Source organism: Vidua chalybeata, chromosome 3 (genome assembly GCF_026979565.1).
Source record: "Vidua chalybeata isolate OUT-0048 chromosome 3, bVidCha1 merged haplotype, whole genome shotgun sequence".
NCBI lineage: Eukaryota > Metazoa > Chordata > Aves > Passeriformes > Viduidae > Vidua > Vidua chalybeata.
In genome coordinates this window covers 107255569-107280775 of record NC_071532.1, presented here as the reverse complement: position 1 = coordinate 107280775, position 25207 = coordinate 107255569, and the positions used below count along the sequence as shown (strand labels likewise).

At 39.2% G+C, this 25207-nt stretch overlaps 1 protein-coding gene across 1 annotated transcript; it reads left to right on the top strand.

Annotated features, from left to right (window-relative positions):
• The first annotated feature begins 1374 nt into the window (after positions 1–1374).
• Positions 1375–18718, top strand: OPN5 (opsin 5). Its single transcript, XM_053938983.1, is given in 7 exon segments — positions 1375–1517; positions 1519–1685; positions 7945–8064; positions 12095–12265; positions 14677–15011; positions 17169–17404; positions 18655–18718. Coding segments are annotated over 7 exon segments (1236 nt in total).
• The last annotated feature ends 6489 nt before the right edge of the window (positions 18719–25207 follow it).

Below are 25207 nucleotides of genomic sequence, written 5' to 3'. Positions count from 1 at the left end.
ACCAGAGTACCTGATCCAAACCTAAGTGGTTGCTCTGCTGTCTGGAACAGCGAATAAAAAAAAAATATATTAAAATTAATCAGCCTTTTTTATTTTTTTTTTTAATTAAAGAAAACCCAAGAGACAATGAGGCTGCTGAACTTTAAATAGTTAATGATGTGTGGAGCCATATGTCCGGGTGAGTTTTTGTTCTCTCCCATGTCTGGAGTAGCAGTATGCCTTCATGGTTCAATCCCCTTCAGTAAAACCTTTCTTTTTTATTTTTGCCAAAGATAGAAGGACAGTAGGGAGAGGGCTGTGAGTGCTTCAGGTGTACATGTGCAATAACAGATCTGGCCACACAGGTCTGTTATTGACAAGAGTGCCTGTCTTCAAGATGCAGAAGAGAGAGCAAATGGGTAAAATAAATAAAAAATTTTTGTTTCTCATTTAGTCTCTCTCCAAGTTGGACTTTTGAGGGGAAAAATATAGCGTTTCACAACTTGTCCCAGGTCCCACAGCAAAAGTTATAGAAGCCCTGAGTCAAGTGCTAAGTTCATGAGTGCCATTCCTGCCCCAGCAAGCGTCAGCAAGAGGAATTGGGGTGTCTGAATGCCGTAAACAGCTCCTGGCTAGGTGGTTTCAAACATGGCAGAAACATTTTTGTTTCTGGAGGGATGATTGTCATGGGGGTTTGCCAGATTCCCATTTTCCCCTACCAGGGTTCCCTTCACTTATATTAACACGTTTGACCTCAATAACCCATTTCCACACAAAAGAAAATGGAAAGAAAACCCAACAAGCCTTCCTAGATGACTCTACTATTTAATGCTCCTGCTGTTTCACAATTCCAATGACCAATTGTTTATAACCATGGCAAAGTTATTTGCATTGGAACACAACACCTAAGGAACTCTAAGGAGAATTTATGGATGCAATTTTTCACTTATCTGTAAAATTTGCAGAGCTGCCATCTACAGACATAGTACCCCTCAGGATACAAAGACATTGCTGGGACTGTCTTGCAGATAATTCCCAGTTTCTTGGCATTGTGAGAAGAATGTGTATAGACAAACACAAGCAACAGACCCAGCTCCAGCTTTCCTCCAGTCCTGTCACTGGTCATGAGAAGGAATAGATCAGCCCCTGCCTCTCCTCTTCCCTTCATAAGGATGTTAAACACCCCAGTGAGGTCTCCCCTCAGTCTTCTCTTCTCCAGGCTGAACAGACCACATCACCTCAGCTGCTCCTCAAAGGCTTCTCCTCCAGACCCTTCACCATCCTTGTGGCCTCCTCTGGACACTCTCCAATAGCTCAGTGCCTTTTTCCTGTTGTGGTCCCATGTAAATAATGATGTTTTTGGATAAAGCAAGTCATGATCCAAGTCATGGCACGATGCTTTATGCAAGTTTGAATGGTATCCTGAAATGCCCTGTGAAGTGTCAGAGCAGAATTGAAAATAGGAAGATGGATCCCGTGTATCAACAAAAATATCTTCACATTTTCTAAGAGCAGGTGTGATCTGTTGCAAACTCTGTTCTTTTGTTTTTCAGACACTTCACTGGACATGAGTGGGATGGCACCAGATCACAACAATTCTTCCCAGGAAGAATACATCCCACACTCTCTCCAAAAGGAAGACCCCTTTGCATCAAAGCTCTCTAGAGAAGCTGACATCATAGCTGGCTTTTATTTGACAATAATTGGTAATGATTTTATAATTGGTCTTTGAAATATGACTGTGCTGCTGCATCCTTGCAGATCTCAGAAAAGAAAAAGAAACTGCTTTTCATTAGATGTGTAATTACACATTTTTTTCATACTAGAAATAAAAATCTGGAAGGGAAGAGAGATAATGTGTTAGAAATATGGTATCAACAGTTAATATCAATAGATAATTCTGCTGCAGGTAGCCAAAAGTAACTAGCAGTAGATGTTTCAGCAAAAAGTGAAGAAATACTCATTGTTTTTAATAACTGATAGGTTGCTACTCAGGAGTTTAATTTGTCCCTGGGCAGAATAGGGTTTCCCTCATCATGCCATATGGGTTTTGAGGCCTGTTTTCAGCCTCTCTCATGAGCCTCTACAGCCTGAACACCCTCAGATGTGTTCATGTAACCCTTGCTCAGCTCCTGGCATCGTCTGTCCTCTGTTACACATCACATTGAGCAATATTTTCTGCCTAGCACCCTCCCCATCCTTCTGTGTTAGAGTCCTTTACAAGGTTCAAAGTGACCTTGCAAGCAGAATAAATACAATTATCTATGGGTTAGTGCACACCCATGATAGCTGGGACTGATTTCTCTTTAAAGTATTCACATGCCAAGGAGTTATCTTTCAGCAGCAAAATGCTGGTCTCTATTTCTTCTAGGGATAAATTGGGCCTTATTCTTGATAATTTGCCTTCTTTACTTTGTGGAGGAGGGCAGAGTTATAAATAAAATTTTAAAAAGAAAAAAAAAGATAGTTCAGGATTTTGTTTTCAATTAAATGTCTTTTTGTGTCCATATTTGCCTCAACACCTGAGGGAATGGCATGAAGCTGAATCAGGGCAGGTTTGGGCTGGATATCAAGAAAAGGTTCTTTGCCCAAAGGGTGGTCGGGCCCTGGAACAGCTCCCCAGGGCAGTGGTCACAGCACCAGCCTGACAGAACTCAAGAAGTGTTTGGGAAAAGCTGTCAGGCACAGGATGGGATTCTTGGAATTGTCCTCTGCAGGATGAAAAGCTGGACTTTGGTGATCCATGTGGGTCCTTTTCATCTCAGGATATTCCATATTCTATTCTATTCTATTCTATTCTATTCTATTCTATTCTATTCCATAAAATTCCATTCCATATTCCATTCCATTCCATTCCATTCCATTCCATTCCATTCCATTCCATTCCATTCTTTATATATTTTAAGTTCCTTTATGCTTTATGGTCTTACTTCATGCAGTTTCTCACAGCTCAACAGCAATTTTCTCACTAAAACTGATCTGAGGACAGAACTGTTCTGCCAAAAACCTGGGCTCCAGGTGTCAGATGTCTGAAGACAAGGCTGAATACAGGATGTACAGTGATTCCTTGACATTTATTTCAGTTTTGATTCATTCTCTTGTTCAATGAGTTGTGCACAAAATACCAAGATCTGTCAGTCAGCCCTACCTTTGTGTTTCTCATTCACTACTTTACATCCCCCCCCCCTACTCTGTCTTGCTGCTTTTCCTCTGACTGATCCAATTAATGTAATCTTTTCCATAGTGGAGGTAGCAGAGTTTTTATTATTATTTCCCTTCTATTTATGCTTCTGTTTTTTTCTCATTTCTCTTCTGCTTATGTGTTTATTGAAAAAAGAATTCAGAGCAGCAGAGGTGATAGGTGAAGCTGTATCTCGGTGCTGTTCTTGGTATTCATACACTCTTTTTAGGTATCCTCAGTTTTCACACATATTTCTTTTTTCTGTTGTCCTGAAGACAGAAGTTTTCACTAAACTGTACAAAACAACCCCCACTTCGGGTCTTTTTTCACTTTGTTAAGTAAACTTAGCTTTAATCCCAGGAAATATGTCTGATGGATGAATCTTCCCAATATACACTGTGTTACCTTGTTATATTCACTGTATTTAGTGTAGATTTATCCTTTTCCAAAAATTACCCCTGTCAGGTGTGAAACATCTTGAAAAACATAGGCACAATCAAATTAAAGCAAGGAACAAGAATCAAAAATTTCCAGTGAAAAGTCAAAAGCCAACCATAAAGGCACAGAGCAATTTCGTGAGCAATGTGAGGAAAATGAAATTATAATTTTGATAGGTCTCATAATTGTTTTGATATTGGACTTTTGAACCCATTGTATCCAGGGGCCTGGGTCAGGGTAGCTCTGCTGTATCTGTATGTTTCTGTACATATCATATCCCACATTTAGCTCTAAATTAACTTAACTTTTGAAATGTGTGTTTTGAAATGCATGTTACTTGGTTAATTGCTTTGCCCTTGTGTGCATAACAAACTTCACTAGTGGTTTTTATTAGAGCTAATTATGGTCTTCCCGTATCCATATAAGTGCTGTATTTGCATATTCCTTGGATCTATAGAATGTGGATATTAGGAAAAAAATTCTTCCCTGAAAGAATGGTTGGGCACAGGAATGGGCTGCCCAGGGAATGGCGAAATCTTTAGCCCTGGAAGTTCAGAAAATGAGTGGAGGTAGCTCTTCGTGGTATGGATTGGTTGGCATGGTGGTGCTCAGTCAAAAGTTGGACTTGATCATCTTGGAGGTCTTTTCCAACCTAAATGATTTTATGATTCCATGTCTGTGGTTTTTTATCATGACTTATGATTCAGATTAAACCTGTCACATTTTTCCACTGAACTGTGTTCCCTAGCCCTTTGCAAGAAATTGTGGCCCCTCCTGAGGATGGGCTGTGGGGACATCCTGACAGCGGGGACAGGGAAGCAGGAGGTGGGAAGCCAGGACTGCTTTTGTGCATCTTCTTGCACTTGAGCTGTATAAGGTGCAAGTGAGTTTAAAATTTCTATCAAAAAGGAGAAGAAGCTGAACAGTGAGTGAACAAGGCTGGATCTTATCAGGAAACCCTGCAGAGATTTTAGGGTCAGACTGGGTGTATACCTGAAGTATTCTAGTTTAAATTAGAAAAATGATTGTTTTTTGTCTTTGAAGAAAATCAGGAGTCTTGACTAGTCTGATAAATTCTATGTAAGCACATGATCCTTTGTCCTGAGTAGTTCATTTCCATGTGTAGCTTTTTAATTGTTTAGAAAAAATTATCAGATCCAATTCTTTTGTCTTTGTCACTTCCCCCACCAGCTTTTTCATCACTGCCTTGATTGATTCACTGTACAGCCAGGCAGGGTGACAAAGTACTGAGAAGGGACCCTCTGGCTGTCAGCTCCTCTGAAACCCCTTGGAAAGTCACTATTGATTTACAAACTGTTATGCACACTTCCTCAGCCTGTTATGAAACAGCTTAATTGAAAACAAAATCCTGAACTACCATTTTTTTTTCAAATTTTATTTTCTCTGATGGTTTAGTGCTGCTCTCAGGTTGGAGAAGTGGAAGTTTATTTCTCCAGCTGGCTACTTGTAAACACTTTCCCCTCTCGCTGCAGGTTGTGTGTCTCAGCCTGGCTCTGTCTCTGCAGGTGTCACTTTTTTAGTTATCACATCCTTGGCTCTTTTTTTGTATATATGTAATAGTGCCACAGTGCCATGGACAGTTCTCCTGAAAAAGAGCCTTTTTTTAATATCTGAAAAGTCTTTTGCCCCTGTTTCCAACTTACCAGAGTTGGGAGCCTGCTCCAGCAGGGGCTTCAGCTGACTGCTGGGAAAGCCATTTCATAGCAGGAGAAACGGAGCATTAGATACCTCACCTAAGGAGATTATAGAGTTTCGATCACCAAGGAGTTAAAAAAGATTCAGATCAGCAATTTTCAGATGCAGGCATAGACAAAAGGCAACACAAATGATCAATGGACCCCTTCCAGCCAGAGGATTAGGAGGTCAGTGGGCTGGGGCTCTCTGAAACATTGATATTAATAATGAGCAGTGGCTTCAGAGCAACTTGGCAACTTCAGAGCTACTTGGCTGATAGAGATGTCTCTCTAGACTGCCAGTCAGTTGAAAAAGATTCAAGAAAATGTCAAATGCTTTCAAAAGGTATTTCATACTAGATGCTGGCACTCTAGTTATCCTAAATATCACTGGAGAGGAAAATGGCATTAAGAGAGAAAAGGATTAAAATATATGAAAAATGCTCACAGCATTGAGATTCATTTACTAAGCTGTGAGGAAGAAAATTACTCCTATGAATACCTCTATCTGCTTATAATTCAGATTAAATTTGCAGAGCCATAAGAGTAGCTTGTTCTTAGAATTTAATTCACTCAGGGTAAATAAAATTTGGTGAGAAAACCTAAGATCAATAATAAGCCAGCTTCTGTTCTTCTGTTTATTTTGCAAAATAATACAGAAAGCAATACTGTCAATATAAAAATAAAAATTTTCCAATGTGTCACTTTTAATACAGAAAAATTAAAAATTAAAATATTTTTCTCCTGAGTTTGGTAAACTTTTGATTCCTCAGTCACTCATATTTCTTGATAAATAATTTGTTTTTAACATCTGGGAACCATTTCTCTCTCTGCCTAATGGATGTTCCCAGGTTGGGTTTCTTGATTTTGTGGGGACAAGGCACTCTTGCAAGGGGATCGTGCCATTGATGGACCAGAGTAAATAACAAAATACCCATTTAAATACTGGATTATTTATTATTGAATTACGAAATTAATCACTAAATAATTAAATACCCATTTCTTTACTGAACTACATTTCCTGAGGTCTGGCCTGCCAGAAGACTCGGATGAAAATTACGCGGTATTCAAAGGTACAACATCTGGAGAGGGCAGCACTGCTGGGGGCTGGAGGGTGCTGGGGCTTTCTGCAAACAGAGATTGCCCCAGCAGAGCCCCGTGTGCAAGGCAGCACAAAGGGTCAATTTGATGCCTCATCAACAGAGGGCAGTTGGGTTTTTTATGACTGTTTGTGGAGCAGTGTGAGGAGCTGGCCTCAGCAGGTAGCCAAGTACTCAGGACAACCCTCAGAGTGGGACAGGGAGGAAGCAGGCAGAGAAAAAGCAGTGGGGATGAAGACAGGGTGAGGATAAAGACAGGAAGATCCACTCCTGGTTACTGCAGTGGGCAAACAGGCTCCTTGAGGGTAATAAATTCAGAATCATGGAATCACAGAATGCTTTGGATTCGACAGACCTTAAAGATCGTCTCGTTCCAACTCTCATCATGTGGTTCCAACCCCCAAAGCTTAAAGTTTAATTACTGATTTAGGTAGTGAGAAATAAAGGTGTCAAACCTAAAATACTTATGGAAAACACCCTTCCTCACCGTTTAAGCCTAAAATACTTATGGAAAATACCCTTCCTCACCCTTTACACCTAAAATACTTATGGAAAACATCCTCCCTCACCCTTTCCCGGGCTGAACGTCTCTCCAACATTTCCCTCAGTGCTGTTATAGGTCCCTTTTGTGAGGCAACAGCAGCACAGGCACTCTGCTCTTCACTCTTTTCTTCTGCATTTCCCTCCTTCTGACGTGTCTCCCCTGATCTGGTGTGAGGCTCAGTGGGCCATGGTCCCTTTGGGATTTTCACCTTCTTGCTCCAGGAGAGGAATGTTCTGTGCTGTCCTGTGTTTCCATAGCAAAACACTCACTCTGACCTTAAACTCTTTCAAATATGAATTAGTGAAGACATATTTTCTTTAAGGGAACTGGAAACCTTACAATTTTCTGTACTGGTGTGATTAATTTCATGGCAGATGGACCACTTTGCAGTGCTGGTACCTGTGGGTCCTTGGGTCATGATATGGATAAAAATATGCCAGCCAATATGAGAAGAAGTTAAAATCAGATTAATCAGATGTTTTTTATTATTTTTCTTTCTTATGATATAAATAAATTTTAAGGTAAGATTTAAGATTTAATCTCAATATATTAATTTAAATGAAACTGGAAATTTATCCCTCAACATCTGATTAGAGTATTTAATAAAGTTGAAGTTGGTCAGATTCTGGTTCCTATGATTACAGAGAGCTGAATTTCATTCTTGTGGCTGTATAAACGTTTGAGTGAGAGCTGTGTTGGTCAGGCCAGAGGGATTCTGGGGTTTCTGTTGTGAGCATTCAGTCGATGTCTGGGCAGGCTCAGCTGCTGAAAGCAATGTCCTACTGCAGAGGGGAAACCAGCATTTGCTGTGGGAGGACGTGTCTGCTGTCGAGGTCTCTGTGAACTGCACAATGACAATGAGGGGATCACGTTTCAGCATAAAATGCCCAGCCTTAGGGACTACAGGTTCAGGCTGAAAATATCAGGGAGTTTCACAAGGAAGATGGGGTATTGCTGGTTTTGAGGATGATTCTAATTTGAATGCTATTCTATTTTCCATTGTTACAGGGATCCTTTCAACTCTGGGAAATGGGTATGTTATTTATATGTCCTCAAAGCGAAAAAAGAAACTGAGACCTGCTGAGATAATGACTGTTAATTTAGCAGTGTGTGATCTGGGCATTTCAGGTAATTTAATGTTTTTATTTTCCCTTGTTTTTACTATCACATTCTGCCTGGCAGCAGCAAGAGACATTCCTCTGGAAGTCATGGGAGCACCAAATTCCTTTTCTGCAGATATTTCTGCTCTATTATTTGGATGTAAATAATAGGGGAGGATGGAAAAAAAAACATTCCTGAACAACTTGATGGGAAGAAATGAACAGTACAGAGGAAAAATTAGAGTTGATTTTATCAAAAAAGCAGAGCTCCTGTTCACCCCAGCACTGGGCAGGTCTCCAAAGGCAGCTTCCACGTGCAGCCTGGCACAATAACCACAAAATAGCTCAGTATTACAGGTGCAGAAAATTATGTTTTCTTGCCATAGGGTGAAATAGAATGGCTACAAATGCCTCAAAAATACCCATTTAGCCAAATAATTGGAAAATGCCAGTGGCCATCAGCCCATCAAAGCTAATACTTTTCTCTCTAGTGGCCATCCTCCTTTGTCTCCGGATCAGAAAATATAAGCATTTGTGTTAATCTGTAGAGTATGAGCCAACTGGGAGGATTTTTATTTCAACCCCACAGTCTGGATGTCCTGGCATTGGAGGACATTTGGAGAGGTTTATCCAGAGTTGCAGAGATGGTTGTTTTGGCTCTTGACATGAGACTGATCCAGCTGCTCACAGGGAAAGGGCTGGATGCCCTTTAGAAAAGGATATTTCAGATGGCAGATAATGCAATGGGTATCAGGACCCAGCTGACCATGGGTCTCCCCAGTGCCATATAAATGGAATTACATTCCCATGCTTGCAGGGTCATCTGTCCCCCACGTGTTGTATACACTGGGATTTCATCCCTCAGCACACTTTTCCTACCCTTGTCTCTGCCAGATGCTTTTGCCCTCATTTAGACTCCAAAAATATCACTGAACAATATAAAATGATGGCTCCCAGCCTCCCCAGACTGATGCTTTTTTGAGCTCTCACAGCACAAGACCAAAAACCTTCTCATCCCTGCAGATTCCAGTGGTTTTGTTCAGTAAACATAGATTTCTGAAGGAAATACTAATTCAGTAGAAGAAAGATGTTGGTATAAATATCACTGCTACCACACAGAGAAATCCCAATGATTTCCTTGGCATTTCTGTCGTGGACACACTGCTTCCATCTCTCAACACTTAGAAGTTAAGGAAAAAACCCAGACTGGCTTTTCCCTCCTCTGTGATATTCCCATTCTCTTTGTGTTTTAAGAATCTATACTATAAGTCTCATCTTAGTCACTCCAATGAGAAGGAGTGTTTCAGGAGAATTTCTTCAGCTTTATATTCTGAATTTTGCCCAGTGAAGCTGTGTCTGCCCCATCCCTGCAAGTGTCCAAAGCCAGGTGAGATGGGGCTTGGAGCAACCTGGGATAATGGAAGGTGTCCCTACCCATGGCAGGGGCTGGAATAAGATGGTCTTTAAGATCTCTTCCAACCCAAAATATCCTGTGATTCTATGATTGGATTAATTTAAACAGGTATCTCCTAACCATAAAAACTGTATCCCAACCACCCAAACTGCAGCTTGTTTGGGACCCTTCTTAGTGTGAGGGCTGGAAATATCTCTGTTATGGCTGCTACCAGTGCACCACTTGGTCACCTTGCTTTCTTCCATGGGGATCTCAATCTATCTGGGGTTTAAATTTTGGAATTAAAAATAGTGATTACCAGAGCCATGCTTGGTTTTCTCCATTCTCTATATTTATTTATTTTTTTTTAATTAATGGGAGGTGCTAAGTTGAGAAAATTGATGGGTTCTGTCTGCTGGACAAAGTGAAGATAGATTTTTTTTTTCACAAAATCTTAATCTTTTACACACTTTTCTTAACAACTTTTTGAAGAGTTATGCTTCCTGCAGATTTCCACAGGGTGGCATCAGCCCCTTGTTCAAAGCTGCATCAGACTGATTTGACACTGACACTGTGCTCGGGGCTGCTCCCAGTCCTGCTGCTGAAGAGAAATTTGATTTTGTGCAAAGAATGTGTCGGCCTTTAAAGCTGTCAGTCACTTGCATGCCTAAAGTTGCTGACTTGATTGTTAGCACATAACCTAGACCTTACCATATTTAATGTTTTTCTTGAAACCTTAATCACTGAGGTCAGCTTTTGCTTGAAAAATTAAAAATCCATTTATTCTGCCCGGAGAAAAGCACATCATTCATTGACCTGAGCACATCCTGCAGGTCCAGGCAGAACTTTCCTTACAGGCTTAGGATAATCCAAAAATATCTTTTTTAAAAATGCATTTGATTTTGAAGGGTTTTCAATCCCGATGCTTTTGGCATAGAAGATAATGGTAATTTTCTGCAAGATTCGGTTTTGGAAGAAATGCTTTAATTTTCTGTTAAGAATGAAAAGAGAACACATGGTTTTGCATCAGTTCAATGTGAAATGGAATGTTTTTAGGTAAAATATTTTCCTACAGATCACTTCAACAAAATAGAGGTTTTTTGTCTCAGTTTCTATGAATAGGTTACCTTGTGGGAAATACAGTTTGCAAGATCATTTTTGCCTTCTTCACAAACCAATTCCCTGAGCTTCTATGACATTACAGACACTGGTTCAGCCAGGGAAACCAGCCCAGGAAAGCTGAGATGTTTTCAAACCCTTGAGGTGCTCTGGCTGTTCCTGTACAGGAAGGAATACAGTCACTGAATGTGGAGTTCAATATTTAATGTAGTTTGAATGTTGCAGTTGGAATGTTAAGGCCTGGGAGAATTTAAGATCAGGCTGGTAAGTAAAACTGAGGTGTTTGGAAAACAGATGTCCCTAGATTATAAATTTTTGAGTTTTCTGTTCCATTAAACTTGATTTATTTTCTTTGCCTTTATTAAGACCAAGAGGAAGATAATAATTAGGAGAAGGAAGAGATTTCCAACTAGATAATTAAAATTTTCAAACTTTCTCTTTGTCACAATACTTGAAAAGAATATGAAAAATGTAAACCTGCTTTAAAGTGAGAATGGAATATCATTTTACCAAACTTCACTTCTTCCATAATGCAGCACTCACTTTTACCTGTGGAGGAATGAGCTCAAGTGCCTCTAAGAGAAAGCCTCAAAAATAGTTACTCATTTCCCATCTCTTTGGGAAAGCTTAGAATATTTTGATATCTGTGTGCAGTGGCTTGCTAGGAGGCACCAAAGAAATGTGTGGTGTGGAGAGGAGCTGAAACCACTTCTGCAGCTCAGGTCCATGTATTTCTTTCCCACCTAACACTTTACTTCATTGTGCATCCTACTGCTGGGCCTTGAAAGGTTTGAAGAAGTCCTTTCTGAAGGCAAATTTCTTTACCTTGTGCTCGAAGACACCCAATTGGCTACAGGGATGTAGACTAAGTAGATCTGTGCTAATTTCAAACTCTGACTCACCATCACCCATCCTGTTTAGGTATTGGCCTGTGGACTTAACACATACTCTGAGGGTTTCATAATGAGAAGAGCCTGGCCATGATTGGTTCCAGAGTGTTGGTTTACCTCTGGTTCCTGTGGTTTATAGTAAAGCACCTCTTTCCAGCCCTTCTGCAGGCTTGGCTCATCCTACCTCATCACTGGTGCCATGGGATCCAGCTACAGCTGTCTGAGGCTCAGTCCTGTGCATGGAGTGCTCACAAGCCATGGAATCACAGAATGCTTTGGGTTGGAAGGGACCTTAAAGACCATCTTGTTCCAACCCCTGCCATGGGCAGTGATGCTTTCCATTATTGTAGGTTGCTCCAAGCCTCATCCCACCTGGCCTTGAACACGTCCAGAGATGGAACATCCACAGCTTCTCTGAGCAACCCATGACAGTGACTCATCACCCTCACAGTAGAGATTTTCTTCCTAATATCCCATCTAAATTTACCCCCCAGCTTAAAATCATCACATACTCTGCCTGAAACCCTATCTCCATGTTGCAGAGCACTTTTACCGTATTAGTTTTTGCAAGGGAGAGGGTTTGCCTTTCTGATAAAAGGAGATTTTCTCAAGGGTGGGTTTTATCAGTGGGTTGACATTCTCTCCTCCTTTTGAAGTTGTAGGCAAACCCTTCAGCATCATCTCCTTCTTTTCCCACCGCTGGATGTTTGGGTGGATAGGCTGCCGCTGGTATGGGTGGGCTGGTTTCTTCTTTGGCTGTGGGAGCCTCATCACCATGACAGCTGTCAGCCTGGACAGGTACCTGAAAATCTGCCACTTGTCCTATGGTAAGACAAATATGTTTCTATATATAGATAACTCTATTATCTATGACTGTAGAAAAGCTGTATTAATGCTATAGCTTACTACAATGAAATAATAACTAAGCTCTTCAGAATACTTTTCTTAAATATAGAGGGGAGTACACAGAGGAGAGAAACATGTTTGCATGATCCAAGAAATCCCAGTTAAATTCATTTTGCTGAGCATAACACCCCTCATAGGTGGACAACACCCTGTTGTCCCTCTGCTGTCTGCTTAAGCCATGAGTTTTTGTAACCCCTCATAGATAAATCACTTTATGTCTATCAAGACCTATTAACATTAACAGATGCAAGTAATGCACATATTGCACAGTCCTATGGACCAAAACATAAAAATATTCCTTATTAGGTGCCCAAATTCCTCTGTGGTGTGTACCATGCTATTTAAAACACCTAAGAGATTTGGAAGGGCAATAAGTCATAGTGTGAAACAGTCTCTCAAATATGGAAATGGAAACAGAGAGGATGAAATGAATTTAGCAGTGTAAGATGTTACCACCATATCCATCAAAATCTTGTACCTCTGGAATATGATGCATTATATACTTAATCCTTTCCAGATAAATTATATTGTCACAGTTTAGAAAATATGTTCTTGCATTGTAAGGGACTAAATTCCCATCCAAATACAGGGAATGCTCAAGGTGACTTTACAAGTAATAAACACCTTGCCCGTGTGACCTGAGGGACACAACAGATTTCTTTATGATGACATGAAATATTGATCACGTTAAGCTGTAAGGAAGGTTTGCAGCTAGGAAGTGTAAGCCAGTCTGGGCAAGCAGAGAAAAGCTGTGGTACTGTGCTAAGAGGTGCTATCACAGACCCTGGTGTGTCCATGCTTTTACCCTAAATGGGAGTACAGGGGAGGTCTCCTTAGCTGAGTTTTGGATACACCAATAATATTAAGCAGGATTTCAAATCTTTCTATTGAAGTCTTATCAAAATAATTCAGTGGCAACCCAAATCACAGACAATTTTTCACAGACTTGGTGAGCTGAAGTGAATATTTCATGGCTGGCTGCATTCATGCCACCAGCTGTGGTGTTTAACATAACATCTTAGTTCACGAGAGAGAAAACTCTTCAAAACCTTTATTCTCAAGGGCTCTGATCATGGTGGTCCCTACAAAATGATGGAGAGCAATAAACAAGCATGTTTATCATGCTCAGACTAGGTGGTTAAAAAATGTTTCTCTTTTAATAGTTATACTATTGCTTTGTTTTTCCACCCCTGAACACAACAAAGCATCTTTCTGTGTTTCAGCCATCATACATGAGTACATCATTTGTCAGGCAATATTAATTTTCCTTCTAATGTTCCCAACATGTAAAATCAGCTGGAAAGGGACACATTCCAATTACAGGTGTTTCTTTGCTTTGGTTTTATTTTAAATCACTCTGAAGCCCCGAAGAAAACTTAATGCTAGTGTGAAGTGAGTGAAAAAGCCCCTGTGAGTCAGAGACTACAAACGATCTGGGGGTTCCAAGATGGAAGGAGATGTTATTACACCATATTGCGAGTTTCTGCAAAAATGAAATATTTAAATTTGTTAGTCCTATCTGAGTCCTACATGTTGAATATGTAGATGATGATAAATACCCTGCAAACTGAAACTTTTTCTGGATGAATTAGAGCTGTATGCAAGATGAGCAGAGGGACAATGTTCTGATCTCCAGGAGTTCTATTTGTATTTGATTAAAAAAAAAAAGGCAAGGATACATGAAAACATGCATTACAGATACGTCTGACAGAATACACATGGTGATTTTCTGTACTGGAAAAGAGTGAAAAAGTAAAATTAAATCTTAGATATCTTATTTCCACTGTAAAGCCTTGTTTTTCAGTCACTGAGTTTGGGCTTTAGGCAGCTAAGTTAGGAAAGAAAGAATAGGAAAAAACCTAAATTACATTAAAGATTTGAAATTACTGGACAAGATTCCCATGACTGTTGCTGAGCTGGTTGCTTGGATTTCCTTAGTTTGGACTCTTCTCAGTTGTAATTCATCATAAATTAAAGCAAAGATCTGAAATAAGGACAGGTGGAGCCTTCCATGTGAGCGTGCCTTTGTCTTCATGAGGCACAATGTGAGCTCAGGGTCACTATGGACACCTGGAGAGAGCCAAGATGAACACGACAGAGCTGTTGTCAAACAGTCAAAAATCTCATATTTCACAGAATCACAGAATGGTTTGGGTTGGAAGGGACTTCAAAGACCATCCAGTTCCAAAGGCCCCACAGGGACAACATCCACTAGACCAGATTGCTCACAGCCACATCCAGCCTGGCCTTGAACCCTTCCACGTGACACGACATATTCCATCGTGCCAAACACACCTGGACATGAACTTGTCACTCTTGAATTTTCCTCCAGGTACCTGGCTTAAGAGACATCATGCATTTATCTGCCTGGCAATAATCTGGGCCTATGCTACGTTCTGGGCTACAGTGCCTTTTGCTGGGGTGGGGAACTACGCCCCAGAGCCCTTTGGGACCTCCTGCACTCTGGACTGGTGGCTGGCACAGGCTTCAGTGGCTGGACAGGTTTTTGTTCTGAGCATCCTTTTCTTCTGCCTCCTGTTCCCAACTGCGGTGATTGTGTTTTCCTATGTCAAAATAATTTTAAAAGTCAAATCATCCACCAAAGAAGTTGCTCACTACGATACCAGGATTCAGAACAGCCACATACTTGAAATGAAGCTGACCAAGGTAGGTAGGAATGTTGTCCTCAGTTTGCTGGGTTGGGTCCTAGAAGCAGATTTGGAGACAATAACACGATGCTCTGAAGGTGGTTTTTGTAGCTTTCACCTCTGTTACTGTCAAGATGAGAAAAAAATAGGAGACATAATTCAGTGATTAAGGCACTTGTGTCCCTGAGATCGTGATTCACTCTGAAGCTCTGCCACAGCTTTCCCCTATGACGAGTCATATAATCTCCCTGTGGCCCTGCTTCCCACCATAAAATACCCTTTGCTTTCAGAAACAGTTGTAATTAGTAATTTAAGGTGTTTGATGTGCATAGGAATTATAACAGAAAGCAGATAGAGAGCAGATTATTGTATCAGGGAAATAAAACTTTCAGACAGTTTATATTCCTCTGTTAATTAAGATATAAACAAAAATTAGTCCTGTGACATTGCAATTGTTTTTATGCAAATAATTTGTCAGTTAGGCTCAGCCATGAACTGCTGATAAAAATGCGCTGAATTGTTAAAGTTAATTTTCCATCTCAGACCATATCCTGTTTTCCCTTTCTGATTGAATCTATTTTCTATTTGGCAGTGGTGACAGCCATGATCCTTGATACTGGCTATTGTGCCAGGAAATCTCTCAAAATAAAGGCTTGTATTGAACAAAATCAGATTCCTTAGCTGTAAAAGATTCACCAACCTCTGTAAGACATGCCAAGAGCGAGACAAGCAGCAAGTTTTGCTTGGCTGATCCAATTTTATTACAATTTTTCTGAGTGAAACTGAGTGTTATATAACATGCAGCAATAAGGGACATTAAGTCTAAACATATCTGAAAATCTCAGCTATGTACCTGCACAGCCAATGCTGCCAGTACAGCTCGTACAACTTCACTTGCCTTTTAAAAGGATGTTTCAAGTTGTTACTTTCTTTTGGTGGTTATTCAGCAAATTTCCTTTGAAGAGCAATGGAAACTTTTGATTTGAGGACGCATGTTTGGGGTTTTTTTGCATATTGGAAGGATCATGTAAAAATTCAATGTTATCTGAGTTGCAACAAAAGTAATTTTCCTTTCTGTCTTGGATCTACACTGGAGAACATAATGTTGGAGTAAATATAAATATGGAAAATTAGTCTCCACTGTAGCCCATTTGAACACACAGCACAATTTATAACAAACAGGCTGTGTTTGAGATCCTTGGCTTACCTGCACTGTTCCTTCAGTGACAGGCAACAAAAAGAACAGGCTACAGGAAAGGTTGTGCAATGTCCAAACCCCTTGTGCTTTCTAGTGAATATTTTTTTTTTTTTTTTAATTCTAATCCTGCTAATTGCCTTATTCCAAATGAGTGCACATGTGCTGCTACCAGTGTGGGTGCAGCAATAATCTGTCAATGGCAGCAGTATAAAGGCAGATGTTTTTCAGGATGTATGATGGCATGGCATCATTTGAAGTGATATCAGGCTGTGACCGAGTGCAGACAGGCTGGTTCAGGTAACGTATACAAATCATAGATTTTGGCCTCAAACAGTTTTTCTTTGGTATTTTACTAAACTTTCTTATGGTTACATTTTGTCGTATTATAAGGAGGTCACTTACTAATTTACCAGGAGCTCATTTATCAGAACTAAATATTTAACATAAATCTGCTTTTTAAAGTATTTACATATTCTAATGGAGTGCAAATCCATGATTTGGGTTAGGAGAAATAAATCTAGATATTTTACTAGCATTCTCACTCTCAGTTAGATTCCCAATTTTCAAAAGATCTTTTTTCAAGAGCCGTCGTGCTTTGCTATTATGAGTTTATTATACTAAAAAGGAGATTCTGTGTTTGAAAAGGAATCCCCTCCTTAAATAATTTGAATTGAATATCAAGCTATTATTATTTTCTGAAATCTCATTTAGTTCCTCATATTTAGCCAGACTTTACTGTATTTTTAAAGGTCTGATAGCAGACTCATTAACTGCTCTTTGTCAGGCAAAAGAAACACAGGCACGAGATAAAGAGGCAGATTTTGTTCATATTGTAAATTTATATGAAAAAGCAAGTTATCATTTTTCTTTTCCATTCAGTGGAATGCAATTCCCTTGCACTCTGCCTAGCTCTGTGCTGCTCTGCCAGTGTCTGACTGTTCTGGATAAACCCCACTGTCTCTTTTCTGCTCTCACAAGGTGGCAATGTTGATCTGCACAGGGTTCCTCATTGCCTGGATCCCTTACGCCGTGGTCTCGGTCTGGTCAGCCTTTGGACGGCCGGACTCAGTCCCCATAAAGTTCTCAGTGATACCAACACTGCTTGCAAAGTCAGCAGCCATGTACAACCCCATCATTTACCAGGTCATTGATTGCAAGTTTGCCTGCTGCCGGCCGGGAGGGCTGAAGGCCAAGAGCTCTTTGAAGAAATCAAGGTAAATTTTTCTTTGGGAAGTAGGATACCTTTAAGAACACGATGTTCCAAAAAGCCCCAAACTAAGATTGACCAAGAATCACAGCTCATTGAATCTTGTTTCTTGGGTTTGACTATGACAATTTTGATTTGGGATTTTTCCTGCCATGAGAATTTGTAAAGTGACTGTAGGTGTATAAGGAGAAGAAAGAAGACTCTTGGAAAGAGGACTTGGAAACAAGTCCTATTGGTTTTAATGAGTTTTGGATCAATCCTGTCTTCCTAATTCCTTCCTTTCACATCATCATATGAGTTTCATCCAGAAGGTGTTGATGACTTCTATTGCCGATGAAGCAAATGGAAGAGAATTGTGTTAATTCCTTCCATAATTAGTATGTTAATACTATGCATTTCAGCCACAGAATGAACAGGGAGAGACAGTAGTTCCTCAACCACCCCACAGGTACCATTCATACCAAGAAAACTTACCTCAAACCAGACAAATCAAAGTGTAATTGTCTCATTAGAAAGTCTCCTTATTTTTTTACTTACAACCCTCAGGCAAAATTTGTGCTGCACACCTGTGGAATTCCTGAAAACATTAATTATGCACTTGGAGGAAAAGTATAGTTCTGTATTATGCCAGACAATTGCCTTACTTTTGTGGTTGAACAATGAGATAATGATGGATGTTAATTTGACAGTGTAGACTGTCATAAACACCATAGCACACATAAGTGACTATGAAACAATAGAATTCCAGTAATTTGCTCCAAAGGCCTAAAATATATGTCCCTTGATAGAAGCATGAACAACCATTTATCGTTCGTATTATTCCCCTACCAATTCCAGCATTTTTGGTGTGTTGCTCAGCAAGTCAATCTTGAGCTTCCACAGCTTCTTGTAGCAGATCATTCCATAACCTTGAACTGAGATTTATTTCATCTGCAGAACATACAGAGTTTATATATGTTGTAAATGTTTGAGGTGCTGAATTTATAGTTTGCAAAAATCCCTTCTGCAATTTTAGTCAAATGGGACACAAATTCAAAGTAGCCTTCAGTGGATTTTTTTTGGAGCTGGATTTGTGTTTAACATCTGAAGAAGGTCTCACCCAGTCTCTCAAGCTGAATGCAAGCTGGTTTCTCTGTGCAGTGCAGTGCAGCGCCTGTGCAGCGACCAAATGATCTGGAGGAATCACTTCCCAGAAGTAGGAACTTAATTTCCATCTTGGTGTGAGCACAGTGACCATTGTACCCTCTCTGCCCACAGGACATACACGATATCTGCACACCGGGACTCCACAGCCATGAACGAAACCCAGCTGGAGGCATGAGGGCTCATCTGACCTACAGCAAATGAGAATCTGGTGACAAACAACCCTACTGGCTCAAGTTCCTCTTTCTGTAAATGAATTAAAACATGGTGACAGGTTTATTTTATTCCCTTTTCCTATGTACAATGTACAGTTCTTTCCATCCTGACCAAAATAGTGTGCTAGAGTTGGGTAAATATTCTAAGTACTCAGAGGAAGAAGAAACAGAATTTTTTTTTTTTAAATTAAAATTTTTCCTTCACTTGAGATGCTTTAAAATGCCCTTTTTTGTTGTTCTTAGCACTAACTGAAATGATAATTTGAGCAATATTTTCCTTGAGGGGAAGGAAAGTATTCATAAAGGCCAGTTTTAGTTTACCAAAGCTAATCTCTCTAAATTCCTGCTGCAGTCACTGGAGACCTGGAGAATGAGAGAAAGGATTCCTTAGAGGAAAAATCAGAGTCAGAGCTTCACTTCTCAGGACTCTGAATTACACAGTGGGGAAACATTAGCTGAATGGATTTCCCTGGTAAGCATCTTCCCAAATCATGAGGCTACAAGCTGTGTTAAACCCACTTTGACTTCAGTCCTTCAATATTCAGAAATATTTTGATTTTAGTCATGGCAAAGTCAGATGTGCCACATTCATACACAGGATCACTTTACGAGATACAGAATAACAAATCCTTACTCAACTGTGAATGAGAGGGGATAGGCCTTTTGCTCAAATTGGAGATTCATTTAGGAGTTATGAATAAATTTGTAATAAAAAAGCAGAACTGAAATGAAGTCAGCCCAAGACAAACTGAGCAAACCAATATTTCACACATTTTTTATCATTCTCTGGCCAAAATTACAATGAAATATGATGGCAATAAGCAGAAAGATTTTTCACTGTGTATTTTACTCATCCCAGTTTTTCATCAGATCAATTAAGGAGATATAAAATGTCTAAATGTTCCTCAATCCAAACCATGAAACCAGATTCAAAACTGGTGTGTTTGTGAGAAGGATCACAGCACTGGTAACAGAGGAGTCTTTCCAAAGTGCAGCAGCAGAGTAATTTTTAAACACTAAGTCCTGGAAGGATGAGGATAAGTAACTACTTGAGAGAATGAAGTTCTATAAGTTCCTAATGCATTCAACAGAAAAACAAAGTGTCTTCAGATGATCTGCAGAGTAAGGCAGCTGAAGCAGTTGTGTTGGATAGGAGACTTAATTATTCCTATTGTCTCCTTTTCCTCCTTTGGATTTATCTTAAGGTGAAGGTATCACTACAGATCAAAAATTAGCATTTCAGTAAAAGCAGATTTAAAATAATGATTTTGATGTTTATTAAAAACAAGTTAATTGCAAATCAAAGAATCTCCCACACATATTTATGCTGACTGTTCAGAAAAACAAAGTTACAAGGGCAAAGCTTTCTTCGGAGTTGTTCCCTCAAGGAAAGAAAACATTTGTGAAAGAGTTGCACTTACTTTCCTGTTTAACATTAATTTATTCTACTGTTATTTCAGAATTGTGTTTAACATATATTTCCTGCCACGCTGAACTGAACTCCTTTTGTAGCTGATCCATGGTGATGTTAATATTGCTTTATACAATAATATCATAAAGGTTTAATCTGATGTTTGTTGGCATGTCCCAGCACTCCCATTCTGCAGTTGCCATTTTATCAAATGATATTCAGACCACGTAGCAGAATTCTGCCGAATTTTCCCGAAGTATTGCTTCCTCCTCTGCAATGCTTTAGCAAAAGAAGTTTGAATATAAATGAAGAGAACTTGCAGAGGTACAAAGAGTTGCTATATTACCTATCCATTCTTTTTGTTAATTTTTCCCCGGAAGTTGAGCTCTTTCATTTCTACAGACCTTTCAGCATAAGACCAACTCATTCCTTAACTATGGTTGTAAATTAAGTCCACAAATTGAATCAGAGCAGAAGGCATCTTTTACAACATCTGCAGACTTGGTTATGAAGATATCAACAACCTTGCCTGCATTATCCTGCAGCTTTTATTATTCATCCAGGCCAGCTTTTGTTTATATCTATAGGTGTTTATCATAACTGAGGTGTGATGCAAATCAGACATACAGTGGCCCTATAAATGGGATTAGGTGGAGCAGCACTGTTGGTAAAATTGTAGGAATTGCTCAATACTCCAGCCAGATTTAGGGGTAGATCAACTCACAGTTTGTGCATGAGCCCTTCCTCTAATTTAAATTGTGGAGGCTTTTCTCTTTATTTGTTAAAATGATGTATTTCCTCAGAATTGCTGCTGGGTCATCCCAGAAGTGGATACACGCTTGTGAGAGGGCTGAATTTTATATTTTTAAAGAGTGTAATTTTTGGATTATACTATAGCAAATGCACTAAAAACGTGTGCTACCTAAAGAATTCAGAAGTTTAATAAACTCTAAATATGAAATTCCAGAATAATGACAAACATTTCATATGAATTAAAGATATTTATTTTCATATTTTTAAGTTTATTTTTTTTTATTCAATGCCATAATTATTCTTGTCTGAAAACTCAGTTTTTCCATGACTGAACAGTGTCTTGCTCTAGGAGAAACTTCCAGCTTGTGCAGGAGTTAGAGTTTATGCTGAGCATGTGTTCAAATGAAAGATGTTCCCCTGAATCAAGCAGGACATGCACATTTCAGCATGCAGTTCTTAATTTAAATGCAGAATCTGAACCTTAGAGCAAATGGATCTCATTGGATTCAATAACAAAAGAAAACTGGAGCACTCTCTTTGTTCACCTGTATATAAAGCAGCTCACACAATTTCTGCTCTGTTTGGGATCACAGTGGTAGAGGAAAGAGGCTCTTATGGATTCAAATTTTCAAGGTCAGCTTTGAATTGATTTGAAGGTTGTAGCCAGATGGTTCTAAGGATAATACTTGGCCACATATGCTCAGGACAGAGTTTCTTCCTCTTCCTGTGTTGAGGCTGATAATTGATTATTATATAAAACTGAAATATGTAAGCTTGGTCTGAGGTCATCAAAAGGCAATGAATCTCTCACTTTCCTGTTCTCGAAAACTTCTATATGATTTAGAAATTTCAAAATTATACTATTTTGTGATCTGGGCTTTGTCAAAGCACCAACATTATCAAACCTCCTCAGTGTGATGAATGAGTAAGGAATACGACTCTGAAGGAAGATTTCTTTATTACATTTTCAATATTTCATCCTCCTTGTTATATAAGAATTTTCTTCTTTTTATTTATAAACATTAAACTAAATGTTTTTCAATGAAAATAGTGCAATCAAGAATAATAGCTATAAATGAGGATTTTTTATTATGTAACCTTTGTGTGCATTCAGGCCGAGCTGCCAAGAAGCAAAATTCTATTTCAATTCACTGTCCATGACTTGAAGGAAGGAATTGACACAGGCAAAGACTCCACTTAGATAATGAGGTGACCTGGACAGCAAGATTGAGAGTAAGGGAGTAATGAGAGCAATACTGTATTTTGAAGTGACAGTGAAATCATGCAAAGTATGTGGATATAGAAATTTTTTATTTGTCATTTTCAGTCATAGGTGACAAATGACTATAAACCTTCTTCTGCAGACTTTGAAATCGGTTGACAATGAAGAAATATCAAGATTTAAAATGCTTGAAGAGACTCTTGAAATAGGAGATTTAAACAAACTTTTATGACAGAAGTAAAAAAAAAAGTGCTAAAAATGTAAGTGGGATTTTGGAAGAGAGTAGGGAGCATTTGTCTATGCAGGTGAATGCAGCTGTAGCAAATTTTATTTCTAGGCCTGTAATAAAAATGAAAATAATCTAACCCAACAAATGATTTGTTAAAAATATTTATCACCCACAGCACAAGACTGCTGATAGCAGAAGATTTTTGGCTTTGTGGCATTGAAAGCAAAGGAGAAAATTGATGTGTCCTCATACAAAGAGACTGTGAATAATGAATGACAGGCACAATGATAGTGAATTGGATTCCTTGGTGGAACTTTTCTCTTGGCTGACAATGTCTTTTAGAGCTTGTCCCACTTCCTCTGTGCAGGGTGTTCTTGGTCATGAGAATAAACCTGAATAGCTGCTAAATGACCAGGCACTTATTTCCCCTGTAGTTCTACATTATTCATTTTATGTTTGTGTTTCTACCTCTTCTTCCCACCAGGGAACTTTCAGACACATCAATCTATATCCCTCAGAAAAGCAGCTTTGGCATCTTTTTAGCCACATTTCCCAGCTCAGGATGTCCCCACATGAGTGTCCCCCTGGGTAAGAAGCTCTTGACAAATGATGTTCCCCATAACACTAATTTCTCTTCTTCCCTCCTCTCAAGGAAGGTTTGGTTGGTTCCCTCCACATCTGTATTTTCACAGGCCTTTGCGGGTCTCTGGGCCCAAGGAAGAACATTTAGAACATTCATTTATCTGAAACTAGATTCTCTGGAGAGCTGCTGATGAGCACCACCATTATCATCATCATGTTTACACGTGTTCTGGAGCTCTTGTGCATCCCATAATGACATTTTTATTATCTACATGTTTTGATTTTCAGGATGGCTCATATTCTCCTTCACTTGGAACATGGCACACACTGTGAGGGCTGTTTTTGTAACTGCCTGGAATGATCTTCACTTCCCCAGTTACACCTGTTTCACTTTGCAGCTGGGGGAGAGGGTCTTGGACATATAAACCAGAGCAAAACCTTTTGAAATGCAACGTGGAGCTATAGATTTTCACGGTCTCATTACTTCTGAACTTACAGGATGTTTCACTAGTTTTAGATAAAGAGCCTTTTTCAGCCACTTTTTGTGTCTCAGCAGTTTTGTGTCTCAGTTGGGTAGAAAAGAAAACCCACCAGGTTTGTTAGAGCTCACAAAGATCTCATACTGAGAGACACATTCAGTATCAAATCAGGTGACTGCAACAAATTAATGAAAATTCATGATAAAGGTTTCCAGTTGTAAGATGGTCATGGGTCTGTATTTTGAAGATAGCACCTGAAGTGAGTTTTGGGAATAGATCTCCTAATCTTTGTGGAATATAGCTAATAAATTTGTGAAATAACAAGTAAACATTGCACTGACCAAAACCTGACATTGCACAGAACTATTTCAGGTATAGATGGTGGATACATGTGTGGTACAGAATACATTTTAAATGATAAATAATGTTTACATTGCATCAAGCATAATCTTACATTAGTGAAAACATGAAACATTTAGAAAAGAGGCATGTGTCGAATATAGGTACAAAAATAGAGATGGGAAGACGTTTTGGGTTTCTAAAAGGGGCTACACAGAGGCTCAGCATCCTAAAATCAGAGGCTGGTGTGAAAGTCTTGCTCTTTCTGTACAAATCTTGCAAAACCTGTCAAGGAAGGGATCTTAGGGCTTTGCATTCATGGAGACAGTCTGCAACACCAAAAAGTGTTTCCCTGGAACACCTGAAGATCCTCATTCCTGAATTCCAAACCATTATCTGGGATTGATCAGTAGGTGGAGAACCTGCCTGTCTGTCTACAGTTCTGGTCCCCAAAGCTAAGGGAAGCTTTAGAGAAAGTGAAACAGGGAGGAGAGAAAAATGATAATGTGTAAGCAACAGAAACTGAGGTTGAGGGAGTGACAGGGTTAAGCAAAGTAGTCTAAAAGAGGAAAAGTCAGAGAAAATTATATCAGTCTATAAATAACTTTGAGGGAATAATAATGTAAATGAAAGAAGGGAGTTATTTGCAGTCTCAGAAGGTGATAGAATGAGAAATCAAAGCTGGAAGCTAAGGCAGGAAAAGCTGGAATGGGATTTTCTGAACTACAGGAGCATTCAGGCTTTGGAAGAGTTCTGAAGGGGAGAAGTTGGGACATGATTAACTTGATACTCAATAATAGATTATTTAATCTACTAACAATAGCTGTTAACAATTGCCAATATTTCTGAACAGTCATTTTTAATCCTGATATCTGAATTTCTGAGCATTTTCCTAATTTAAACGCTAGTAGGAGCTCACTTTTGGAGATGTCTGTGCTGCTGAAGCAATGAGTGCTGACCTTGCTGTACAGACAGCTGGAGGGTTTACACTGGAACTGGCTTCAAAAGACCCCTCACAATGTGAAGCTTCACTTCTGATGAAGTGATTTCAAAATCCAAAGTTGGTGCAATGCAGTGTCATGTGCAGATGTAGAGTTAAACTTTATTATGAAAGAAGAAGCTTTGCTTTCACAGTTATTAGATGAGATTTTCAGAGAGGTATCATTCTGCAACACTTGCAGTTCAAGCTGAAATAAAGTGCTGTAATTGCTGCCATGGACAATTTGTTGGAATAAAATATTTTCAGCTGTGCTATTTAGCTTTTGAGCACATGATAATAAATCTGGAATCCCAGAGTCATTAAATTAAAATACACCAAACAACCACAGGGAAATTACATGAGAAAATTACCTTCAGCAAAACATATATTAGTGGTTTGTGATCTACATTTATACATTTAGGAATTATATTTCAAATAGAGTTAAATTTACAAAGATA